The sequence below is a fragment of the Urocitellus parryii genome, chromosome 7, assembly GCF_045843805.1.
Source record: "Urocitellus parryii isolate mUroPar1 chromosome 7, mUroPar1.hap1, whole genome shotgun sequence".
Lineage (NCBI taxonomy): Eukaryota > Metazoa > Chordata > Mammalia > Rodentia > Sciuridae > Urocitellus > Urocitellus parryii.
Window position 1 is genome coordinate 138,772,687 of NC_135537.1, and position 12,749 is coordinate 138,785,435.

General features: G+C 36.3%; 1 protein-coding gene across 3 annotated transcripts in view; it reads left to right on the forward strand.

Moving 5' to 3' along the window:
• Nucleotides 1-12,749, forward strand: part of Ywhae (tyrosine 3-monooxygenase/tryptophan 5-monooxygenase activation protein epsilon) — a 40,014-nt gene that overhangs the window by 23,849 nt on the left and 3,416 nt on the right. For all 3 annotated transcript variants that reach the window (XM_026388988.2, XM_077800483.1, XM_077800484.1), the window contains exons 2-5: nt 1,358-1,557; nt 4,428-4,534; nt 5,334-5,540; nt 9,813-9,949. In XM_026388988.2, coding sequence (XP_026244773.1) covers nt 1,358-1,557; nt 4,428-4,534; nt 5,334-5,540; nt 9,813-9,949 — 651 coding nt within the window. The remainder of the gene's footprint in view (nt 1-1,357; nt 1,558-4,427; nt 4,535-5,333; nt 5,541-9,812; nt 9,950-12,749) is intronic.

The window sequence follows — 12,749 nt, forward strand, 5'->3', positions numbered from 1 at the left end:
TGGTAAAGTACTCCTGACTTAAATCCCCTACCCCCACCCCAATCACAGGTTTGTACTTGTGACTCATGTGCTCAGTATACTTTTGTTGTTTTGAATCCTCCCTTCCTCTTGAGATTTTGGTAGGTTTTTTTGAAATACAGTTCAATTTGTAGTTACTTGTAAGGCAACATGTTTTAGAACATGTAAACTTTTTTTTTTTTTAATGGGGTACTGGGAATTGAACTCAGAGGTACTTTACACAAGCTACATCCCCAGATCTCTTTATTTATTTTATATATTTTTTTAATATTTATTTTTTTATTTAAAGGTGGACACAATACCTTTATCTTATATTTATATGGTGCTGAGGATCAAACCCAATGCCTCACGCATGCTAGGCAAGTGTTCTACCTCTGAGCCACAACCCTACCCCGTTTATTTTTGAGACAGAGTCTTGCTAATTTGCTTGGGACCTCGAACTTTGGTGATCCTTCTGTTGTTGGGATTTCAGATGTGTGCCACTATGCTTGGCTAGAGCCTGTAAATTTTTAATCTTTTTCTCAAACTGCCAGCCTGATTACTTTGACTGGAGAATGGATAGGTGTGTATTCTTATTTAATCTGAGATGCCTCCAAATCGTAATATAAATCATACAAGACATTGCATGAAGTTTTCCTGATTCCATATAACTTACGCTCTATATTCTCTTGTTGGCTCTTCTATTTTTTTTTTTTTTTAGAGAGAGAATTTTTTAATATTCTTTATTTTTTAGTTTTTGGTGGACCCAACATCTTTATTTTTATGTGGTGCTGAGGATCAAACCCAGTGCCCTGCACATGCCAGGCGAGCGCGCTACTGCTTGAGCCACATCCCCAGCCCTCTTCTAATTTTTTATTATTTCCACAGCACTAAGAATTGAACCCAGGTGTGCTCTGCCACTAAGCTACATCCCCAGTATATTATTATTTTATCATCATCATTATTATTTATATATTTATTTATTTATGGAGACAGGATCTTGCTAAGTTGCCAAGGCTTACTTTGAGCTTGACTGAGATTGACTTCAGTCAATCTCAGTAGATAAGATTATAGGTGGCTTTTTCCTGGTCCTGCTGTCCCATTAGTTTTTATGATTATGAGGTTATTTTTGTTAAAATTTCTTTTTTGTTAACATCAAGGAGGTGCTGTTGATTGATCCATGATTGATCCACAGGGTCCATGTGCTCTTCTGTTGATCTATACACATAGCCCCTATTTTTGTTAAATATTTTAGCTCTTGCTTTCTGTTAACTTGGCGAAGGGAGTAGACACTGTGAAAGGGATGTTAACAAAGATTTTTAAGTTTGTATGGACTGATTTTTTTTTTTCTCCCATTTAGAAATGGTGGAATCAATGAAGAAAGTAGCAGGGATGGATGTGGAGCTGACAGTTGAAGAAAGAAACCTCCTATCTGTTGCATATAAAAATGTGATTGGAGCTAGAAGAGCTTCTTGGAGAATAATCAGCAGCATTGAACAGAAAGAAGAAAACAAGGGAGGAGAAGACAAACTAAAAATGATTCGGGAATATCGGCAAATGGTGAGATGGTTGCATTTTTCAAGGAAAATGATTGTTATTTCTTACATGTAGAAGTTGTCGTTGGGTTAATTTGTAGAATTTTGTTGCATTCTTCTATTGAAAGTCTTACTTGAATTAGTCAGCTTCTTTTACTGTAACAAAATATTTTAGGTAATTAAATTATAAAAAGGTTATTTTGGCTCATAGTTTTAGAGGTTCCAGTCCATGATCAGGAGGACCCAGGCCCTCTGGTAAGCGTGTGGGATTAAATGTGTCCTGACTTTTGCCTTTTATGTTTGTGTTTATTGTTTAAAAAAAAATTCTCCAAGAGAAAGGAGGCTTGTTTTTTTTTTAAGTGGCTTAAGTCTCAGGCTTATGGCTGTAAGTAATTTGGCCTTAGACATTGAATGTTTTAGGTCATCCTGTAGCACACATTGAATATTCATCTTTTTATTCACCTGAATTAGAAATTACAGCTACAGAGTATTTCAGGACTAAAAGCATGTGCCCTGGTCTGGCTGTGTATAGTTTTGATCAGAGCACAACTAGAGAACAAATTTAATTGTTGCTTTTATTATAAGTATTAAAACATCATTGACAACATTTAGGGGCAATTTTGTATGTTTCTTGTGTGCCACACAATTTGAAACATACTGTCACTCTCCATATGGAGTCTTAATCTAGTCATTTTTTAAAAATATATATTTTTTTAGTGGTAATTGGACACAATACCTTTATTTTTTTAAGGTGCTGAGAATTGAACCCAGGACCTAGGGTCTGCAAGGCGAGTGCTCTACCGCTGAGCCACAACCCCAGCCTCTAGTTATTGTTTTTTAAACAGTAGAAATTATCAGAGGGTTTTGGATTAAGAATTGTTTCATGAGGTTATTTTAGATCATGTTCGTTTTATACATGCATATAAAGGTGGGGCTTGGGATGTATCAGTGGTAAGAAATTTGCCTAGTATGCTTTAGGTTCCTAGGTTCAGTGTCACCAAAATAAATAAATAACCCTGAAAAGGCAGATATTATCTCAATGTATAGATGGCAAAAACAGGTTCTAAGTGTTAAATAACATATTGAGGTAACATAGAATGTAGTGAGTTAGGATTGGCATTACCCCCACCCTCAAATATGGTGAAACAAATAATATGGGTTGGCAGTAGACAAGTTTGAACCAGAGGGCTGAGGAAATGAGAAAAGATGATGAAGAAAAATACTATGAGCTAGTTGTGGGATTTTGTCTAATGAGTGAAGGGAAGCATGAATTGAGCACAATAACTGATAACTTGAGAATATGAAATCAATAGACTGGAGGTTTGCCCACTCTCTAAATAGGAATAATGAGTTAAAAAAAAAGCAAAAGAAGAAGTTATAGGCTAAGAGTTGGAATATTAGAATTTAGGATACAGCAACACAGTTGAAGTTAAGGTCATAGATAGAGATCAATGAATTGTTTATTCTGGGCTTGGTGGTGCATGCCTTTAATTCCAGTTATTCCTAGAGGTTGAAGTAGGAGGAATGCAAGGCCAACCTCAGTCACTTAGATAGTATCTCAAAAAGGGCTGAGGCTGTAGCTCAGTGGTAGAGCATCCCTGGATTCAATCCCCATTACCACAAGCAAGGAAAAAAAAAAAAGGCTGTGCTGAATGGAACATGGAAGATAATACCTTGGTGCAGTATCAGTTATTGGAGAAGTAGGCTATATATATTTCATGAATGTGGGAAAGGGCCTGGAGATTTGCTTTGGAGTAATAAAAGCAGTCATATCCAATAGGCGAGGATTTAAGAGAACTTAGAAGTCTTCATACTCCTAGGGCATTCTCTACTTGAAAATTATCAGGCAGGTACTTTATTCAGAAGACAGCTAGTTTTACTTAGGTTAAGGTTAAGACTAGGAGAAGAGAAAGAGGGAGAATTCTTTATTAATGCAAAGGAGATCAAACTAGGAAGGTTTAACAGTATTACTGAGAATTAATAGGAAATTGATGACAAGGTGATCATGTATATTTGGGGGGTACTGTGTATTTTTGGCATTATAAATTGATAAGAAATGAGTGGCAGTGTTTACTTTGGCCTGCAGATTTTTGGTGCCATAACTGTTTGTGAATCACTTCCACTAAAGTGATTGGTTCTTGGAATATAGTTAGGAATGTGAGTATTGAAGATAAACTGTTGATTTTTTTTTTCTTTGTACCCGTCTGGGTTCATATATGAGGGGAATTAAATCCAGGTTTTGATGGACGAGGCAAATTGCAGCCCACTTGAGTTTTTGTTGTTGGACTTTAGGATAAGTAAGGAACCTTAACTTCTTTTTTTCCTCTGTAAATGGAGGTAATAGTTGGTAGTTCATGTAAATGCCCAGCATTTAAAAGCAAGCAACGGGTGTTACATTATTACTGGCAATTCTGTTGCTGAACTGAGAGGTGTGGCGTGTGTAAGTACACCCTTAAGGAATAGCATTCAGAGAGGAAAAGTTACAGTTAATAATCTGGAGACTTTCTGTAATTTTGGGTCAAGAAAGGAGGAGGTTTAAGAGAGGGGTGTGTTCTACTTTATACTAGACTTTCCTTCCTTTTTTTTTTTTTTTTTTTTTTTGTACTGGGCATTGAACTCAGGGACACTCAACCATTGACCACATCCCCAGCCCTATTTTTTTGTATTTTATGTAGAGACAGGGTCTCAACTGAGTTGCTTAGCATCTTGCTTTTGCTAAGGCTGGCTTTGAACTTGTGATCCTCCTGCCTCAGTCTCCTGAGGCGCTGGGATTACAGGCATATGCCATGCCCGGCCTAGATTTTCCTTTCTTAAAGTCAGAGGTAGGTGGTCAAATGTGTAATACTTTATAGAATTTCTAGACCTAATCTGATTTTTTTCCCCCCACCCTTCCAGGTTGAGACCGAGCTAAAGTTAATCTGTTGTGACATTCTGGATGTACTGGACAAACACCTCATTCCAGCAGCTAACACTGGCGAGTCCAAGGTTTTCTATTATAAAATGTAGGTTCCATACTAGAAGGGAAAATGTAAGATTAAAAGTTGGCCTTAGAATCATGACATTTTTTTCTACATAGGTTTTCAGCTTTTGTTTTAATAAATTATTTAATGTTAGAAGGTTATATGGGAGGAGTGATTCTTAAAACTTAAATAGCTTGGTATTCATTTGCAGATTTCACTGGTATTATAGAATTGATTTTAAGATGATCAGTCTATTATAAAAAATATATTGGCTTTTGCTTTATTTACCTTCTTTTGCTTTGGGATTCTTCTCCCATCTATAGATTACACTTCACTATCTATCCATCCACCCACACCCCCCCACACTCCTGGAATCAAATGTGTGTGGGGGCGTGTCTCACATGCAAGTCAAGTGCTCTAGCACTGAGCTATATCCCCAGCCCTTTATTTTAAGAAGGAGTCTTACTAAATTGCTTAGACTGGCTCCAAACCTGCTATCCTTCTGCTTCAGCCTCCTGAGTAGCTGGGATTATATGTAGGGTCCACCACGCCCAGCCCACGGAGCAGTTTTAACCATTATATAGAAACGTTTTTTTTTTGAGGGCTGGGGATGTCAATAGTAGAGCACATGCTCAAGGTCTTAGTGCAAACCCAGTACCGCATGGGGGGGAAAAAAAGGCATTTATTTCATGATCAAGGAGACAGATCTCTAGTTCCTCATTCCTGGGTTTTTAAATGCTTTTTTTTTAATTGGGCTATATATTTTATTTTATATATTATAAAAAGTTTAAAGTTTTTCTATTTCAAATGCATTCCTAATTTTGGTTTTGTTTTGTTGTAGGAAAGGGGACTACCACAGGTATCTGGCCGAGTTTGCCACAGGAAATGACAGGAAGGAGGCTGCAGAGAACAGCCTAGTGGCTTATAAAGCTGCTAGTGATATTGCAATGACAGAACTTCCACCAACGCACCCCATTCGTTTAGGTCTTGCTCTCAACTTTTCTGTATTCTACTATGAAATTCTTAATTCCCCTGACCGTGCCTGCAGGTAAGTCATGGAGGAGAACAGAAGCTCCTCAATGTGAAGTGAAAAGGTTCTGGAGGAAGAGATAGATACTTATTTTGTTCATTGGAACCATCTTTGTAGTCTTAGTCACATGAATTCTTTTGGTTCTTGCTGAAACTGTTGGGGTAACAGATAGACATATAGCAGTTAATAATCATTGTGTTGATTGTTTCAGTTCTGTAGATCTGAATTGTAGATTCAAAAGATTTTAACATAATGTGTGTGGGAAAGGAATGAGGAATTACCATAATAAAATTTTTTTGTATGTCACCTTTTAGTCTTTATGGGCATGCTTTTAATTAGTTATTTTCTGGGATTGGGGATGTAGGGCACTTGTCTAGCAGACATAAGGCCTGGAGTTTGATTCCCAGCACCTCTGGGAAAGAATTATTATTCTCTTATTGAATATATTACTAGTATTTTTTGTCTTAATAAAAACAATTTTCAGTGTCATTAATGTAAGCTATTCTCTTGTTTTTACTTTAGGTTGTTCCTAGTTTTTGATATTGTAGATATAAATTTTAGTGTTTTTAGTTATTATAGACACAGATTTCAAAAATTGTGGTTAAGTACACATCACATGAGTTTTTATAATTTGTAACCATTTTTAAGTGTGCAGTTCAGTGACATTAAGTATAGCCACAGTGTTGTGTAACTGACTTTCTGTTTCAAGACTTTTCATCAGCACTCTGCTCCAGTTTCTCTTCTAACCCAGTTCCAATTGCCCAGGCTTGCCTTGAACTTGGTTATCCTCCTGTTTCAGCCTCCTGAGGGGCAGGGATTATAGGTGTATACTACACACCTATCTATTTTATTTTCTGCTTCTGAATTTGCCTGTTCTACCTACCTCCAATACTTGGAATCATAATATTTGTTCTTTTCTGTATGGCTTATTTTATAAGCATATTTTCAAGATTTATTCACATTATAGCATATATCTCTACTAAAGTTGTCTATGTTTTTTTTTGAAGCCAGGGCTTTGGGCATGCTGGGCTGGTGCTTTACCACTGAGCTACAAAGGACTTCAGGGGTTTGAAGGGTACCCCTGAAGTCCTTTTTGAGGCTGAATGTTCCATTTATAACACATTTAGTTTATCTTTTGATGACTAGTTGTGTTTTGTTTTTTGGTTTTTGTCTTTTTAAATAATCAGCATAACAAGTATCTGTTTGAATCCCTGTTTTTAATCCTCCCTAGAATTAGAATTGATGGGCATGGTAATGCTGCTTCAACTTTTTGAGGAGTCCGACCTCTTCTACAGAAAGTGAATCATTTTTCATTCCCATCAGCAAAATTTGAGAGTTCTATTTTCTCCATGTTTTTACTAATACCTGCTGTTTTTTTATTTTACTTTTATTGTTTTGGTACTATGAATTTTGAACCTAAGGTGCTCTATCTATCGTTGAACTATACCCTGGCTTTTTAAAATTTTTTATTTGTTGAGACAGGGTCTCCCTAAGGTGTCCATGCTGGCTTCAACTTAAGAATCCCTCTGCTTTGGGCTGGGGTTGTAGTTGAGTGGTAGAACACTTGCCTTGCATATGTGAGGCACTAGGTTTGATCCTAAGCACCACATAAAAATAAATAAAATAAAGATATTGTGTCCATCTACAACTAAAAAAAGAATCTCTCTGCTTTAGTCTCTTATGTAGGTAGAATTATACTTTTGTACGACTATGCCCAGCTTGATATTACTTTTTGACGTTTAAATGTTTTTAATCTGATGAAATCAAATTTATCAATTTTTGAAAAATTTCCCATGCTTTGTCATGTAAGAAAATAAAATCCAGGGCTGGTGATACAGCTCAGTTGGTAAAGTGCTTGCCTTGCATGCACAAGGCCCTGGGTTCAATCCACAGCACTAAAAAAAAAAAATACACCAAGTATGGTGGCGCATGTCTGTAATCCCAGTGACTATTGAGGCTGAGCCAGGAGGAATGCAAAGTTCTAAGCCAATCCTCAGTACCTTAGCAAGACCTTTTCTCAAAATGAAAACTTCTGGGGCTGTGGTTAAGTGCCCTGGTGTTTAATTCCCAGTACTCTCCGCACCCCTGCCCATCCAAAAAAAAAAGAAACAAAAAGCCATGTTCAGATCCAGTGCCATGAATGTTTTTATCCTGTTTTGCTTTTTTCTCTTCCAGCATTTCATAGTTTTAGATTGTAAGTTTCTAGGTCTTTGGGGTGTGTGTGTGTGTGTGTGTGTGTGTGTGTGTGTGTGTATGTGTGTATATACATACTTGTGCTGCTGCTGGTGGTCCAACTCAGGGCCTTAATGTGGGCCAGGCAAGTACTCTTGTACATCCCCAGCCCTTTGATCATTTTTTTTTTAATTTAAAAATTTTTGTAATAATGCAAGAGTTCATTGTCATGCATGTGAATATCTAGTTTTCTTAATAACATTTTGTTGAAGTTGCTTTTTGTTATTGAATGATTTTGGTACCCTAATTTATGAAGTTAACTGACAGTTATGTATATGACAGTTTTCTTCTGGGCTCAGTTCTATTGTTTATAGCTTATTTTTGTTAGCTTCTTTGCATGCATTTTAAGAATAGTTTTTTTAAGGTTTTATTTATTTATTGAGAATTTTTTTTAAAAATTTTAATATTTATTGTTTAGTTTTCGGCGGACACAACATCTTTGTTTGTATGTGGTGCTGAGGATCGAACCCGGGTCGCACGCATGCCAGGCGAGCACGCTACCGTTTGAGCCACATCTCCAGCCCGAGAATTTTTTTTTTATTTTTTATTTTTGAAGTTTGTAGAGGAGACTCTTTTTTTTTTTTTTTTTTTAAATATTTATTTATTTTTAGTTCTTGGCGGACACAACATCTTTGTTTGTTTGTGGTGCTGAGGATCGAACCCGGGCCGCACGCATGCCAGGCGAGCGTGCTACCGCTTGAGCCACATCCCCAGCCCCCCGAGAATTTTTTTAATATTTATTTTTTTTTAGTTTTCGGCGGGCACATCTTTATTTGTATGTGGTGCTGAGGATCGAACCCGGGTCGCACACATACCAGGCGAGCGCGCTACCGCTTGAGCCACATCCCCAGCCCAAGAATAGTTTGTTATATTACAAATTGTAAAGTCTTTTTGATTATATGTCATAGGAAATTTTATTATTGGTGGTGGTGCTGGAGAACACACACAACCTCATACATGGTAGTTATTCTACCACAGCCTCTCCCACTTTTTTGTTCTTGAACCCAGGGGCATTGTACCACTGAGCTTACTCCTCAGTCCTAATGAGACAGGGTCTCATTAAATTGCTTAAGGCCTCAATAAATTACTGAGGCTGGTCTAAAACTTGTGATCTTACTGCCCCAGTCTCTCCAGTCACTGGAATTGTAGGCATGTGTCATCCTGCCTGGCTTCCTCAGTTTTTTGTGATATTGGTGATTGAATCCAGTGGTACTCAGTCCTTTTTATTTTTTGAGAACAGTTCCCTTAAGTTGCTGAGGCTGGCCTTGAACTTTGTGATCTGCTGCGTCACCCTCTGGAGTTAGTAGAATTACAGGCATACGCTTCCACCCTCAGCTTCCTATTTATTTATTTTATAAAAGCTTTCATAATAAATATTATAGCAGTAAAAATCCTTTTTTTTCCTCTTTTCAATGGAAGTGATTTAAAGAATAAGGAATGGAGAGAGCAATTAAATTTAACTTTTAGAAGTGATTTGTGTGTGTGTGTGTGAGATTTATAGGAAAACATTAAGCCTAAAGTTCCCTTTATGCTAGTGTACAGTTTTACTACAAAGTTCCTGGGTATTGTCTTGAGACTTTCTGTTGCTATAAAACTTAAGTAATTGAACCATTAACTAGAACTTGCAAAAATGCTTTTATTATTTTGCATATATTTTGATGGTGGTTTCCCTTGGAATTTGTACATGTTGTTAGCCTATATAGAATTAGGTCTGTATATTGTAGCCAGAGGTAAGATGCTTGCAGAAAGCATAGTAAAAAGTAGTGCTCAAAATATATTTATTCCAAATTAATTCTTCTTTTTTAAAATAATGTTTTCAACATCCATTCGCGTTATAGAATGTATCAGAACTCCACCTCTTTATTTAGGTGGTGCTGAGGATCAAACCCATCACCTCGAGCATGCTAGGTGAGAGCTCTACAGCTGGGCCACAACCCTAGCCCCCCAAATAATTCTTTTTAAAAAATTCATTGTTACCATTATTCAACTGGAAGGGTAAGATTGATATCTCATTATTTTTGCACTGTTAATTTTTGTAATACATTTATTTAATTTTAGGTTGGCAAAAGCAGCTTTTGATGATGCAATTGCAGAACTGGATACACTGAGTGAAGAAAGCTATAAGGACTCTACACTTATCATGCAATTGTTACGTGATAACCTGACACTATGGACTTCAGACATGCAGGGTGATGGTAAGTAAACTTTCTGTAGTAAATTATATCTGAGTTGCTGGATCATTTTACTCATTTTTTAAATTTCTTGTTTTTTTAACATTAAAATACAACATAAATTCAGAGCCTGTCTGCTACCAAATATCAATTACTTCCTTCATAGGAAATGGTACCAAAGAAAAGCATAGAGATAAAAGACATATTTAGAATAGGGGGATCTTATGTTAATATTTAAAGATTTTAAAGTTTTGCCTCTAATTAAAAATGTTTTGTTAAACTTAGTTTACCTCTTTCACAGTTCTTTGAAGGCTGAGGGAAAGAGGGATGGGAGAACAGACAATTTCATCTTCTCAGATTCAGTTTGGGGAGGTAGAAGTTAATTGTATTTCAAACTAGATGGTATTGGTAGCTATTTTTGATGTACCTTTGTTTGGAAATCTTTCATCTAAAAAGGGACTTATTTTCCTCCTGAAGTCTGTAGAGAAATGAAATGTTTTGTCCTTGGGTATTTTATATTTAAGGGGTCTGATGGAGTTTTACTTGGAAAGGTTTTTAGTTCCACACAGTTACTAAGAAAAAACACTCTTAGTGTTTTATAAAATTTAATTTCGATTGAGGGAATGTGTACAAATCTTTACTTTAAACGTGGAGATCCAAATTTATAATGTTTATTTTGCTGGCAATTGAAACTCATGCTCTACCACTGTGTTACAACCCTCTCCCCCTATTGAAGGTGGGCTGGAGAGAGGACAGTGTGATATGACCATTATGAGACAGTTGTATGGTTGCTGGTGATGGTGGTAAAGGGTTAGAACAGAAAGTGTGTTGACAGTTTTAGCTGCAGTTTCTAAAGTATCCAAATTGAAGTATATGTTATGTTGCTTGAGGATGGCTATATCGTCCCGTTGGCCAAACCCACATGCTGTGATGTCTGAAATATACTTATGTATTGGGGTATTATATATATATAGTCAGTTTGTTTACTCTGCAAAGATTGAATTAAATTTCTGACTTAGGTTATGGTACTAACATGAGAATGAGGTGATTTAGCTTCTAAATTCTAAAGCTCCTGTGTTTATGAAGTTTTCATGTGTTTGACTAGGTCTGAATTAATAAGATTTGAAATGTAACTGACTAGAACAAATTCAGAGGAAGCCAAGGGTGCTTTTCCAAACAAAACTTCAGAAAACCACTATTAGTTCTTTGGAACACAAAACTAGTTTCCCATATCTAAACTACAATGACTTCAGGTTCCATCTAGCTTTAAAATTCTATGATTTTTTGACAATAACCGTTAGAAAGAATGGCCAGTTGCCCGCAGCTCGGTGAATTAGTATTTCTGTGCCTGTTTGAGGGAATAAAAGGGAAAGCAAAATGAAAAGGAAAGCATGTGGAGAGTTTGGTAAGCAGGAACAATTGCTGCTTTCCTTTAAGTAAACTCTACTCCTCCAATCTCGGGACATGTTTTTAAGGCTGAAAGTAACAGAGGTGACCTGGGTTGAAATGCCTTTTTAAAGACATTTGATGCCAGACCTTACAGTATCTAAGTTGCTAGATTTTCCAGTTAAATATAAATTAAATTTATATTCTCTAATACACCTATAGCTCATTCTCGCAGATAATTAAGAGTTGATTAGTCAAAAGTAGACTATATGTCATCATTCCATTTTTATACAGAACGTTAACTGTCATATTTGGGTTATTGAGTATGGTTTTATGAAGTGGACCATCTTAAAATTGGAATATTTTCTTTAAACTATTTTCATGATAGGAAAGATTCTTTGTACAAAGATTGCTTGTGACATTTTAGCATAGGTTTTTCTTTAATCCTGAAAGTTAGTTTTAGTGTTCTCCCCTTCCTCTAAACCCCCTCGAGCCCTGTTTTCACTGTCCATAGTCCTGTTGGCATTCTGGTCTTCTGAGCTCCCACTGGAATTGGCCAACTTGTACCGCTACACATTTCAAAATTTCTCCAACCAATTCCAAAAAGTTCCAGAAGTTGTGAACCCACGTGGTCAGGTTTGTCAACAGTAATCCCCACTGCTGGTACCAACTTCTGTTTTAGTTAGCTTTTTTCCCTCTGAGACGAAACCAGAACAACTATAGAGGAGGGAGAGTTTTATCTGGGGGCTTATGGTTTCAGACGTCTCAATCCATAGAAAGCAGACTGGGCTCAAAGTGAGGCTGAACATCATGGCAGAGAGGAAGGAGCTCATATGATGATCAGAAATCAGAGAGTGAAAGTTATTTTTAAACTGGAGAAATTCAGTTGTTTCAGTTCCCTTATTCAGTATAATTTGAACAGTTGATCAAATTTAGTAAAAACAGTATTTTCATTAGTTATTAAATTTTTTTGTTTAAAAATGCTTATAGTTAAGGAGCATGATAATATTAATAATGAAAAAAGATCATTAATATTGTAGTAAGTTTAAATTATTAAGGGCATTAGGAAATTTTTTACCACTTTTGCTTTAAAAAAATATAGTACTGTATGTTCTCTTAGGTGATTTTTAATAGATTCCATGCTAAATATAGAATTACTATCATGAAATTTGTGATTTTCCAGAATGTTACTTGCATTTAGTTTATAAGTATTATTTAGGTGGTTTTCTCCTTTATTTCTGGCTGTGCAAGGTAGTGTCATGAAGGATTTGAATTGAGCGTTTCTAAAGGAAGAAATGTATGCAGTTTACTTACATGCTTTTATGTCTTGTTACTACAGTGTATGTTAATGTCTGTCCCAGTGTTTTGGAACATAGTTCTTTAAAGGGATCACTGCGCTTTCCTCTCGGGGTGATTTCAGTCGTTTTCTCTAAGAGGA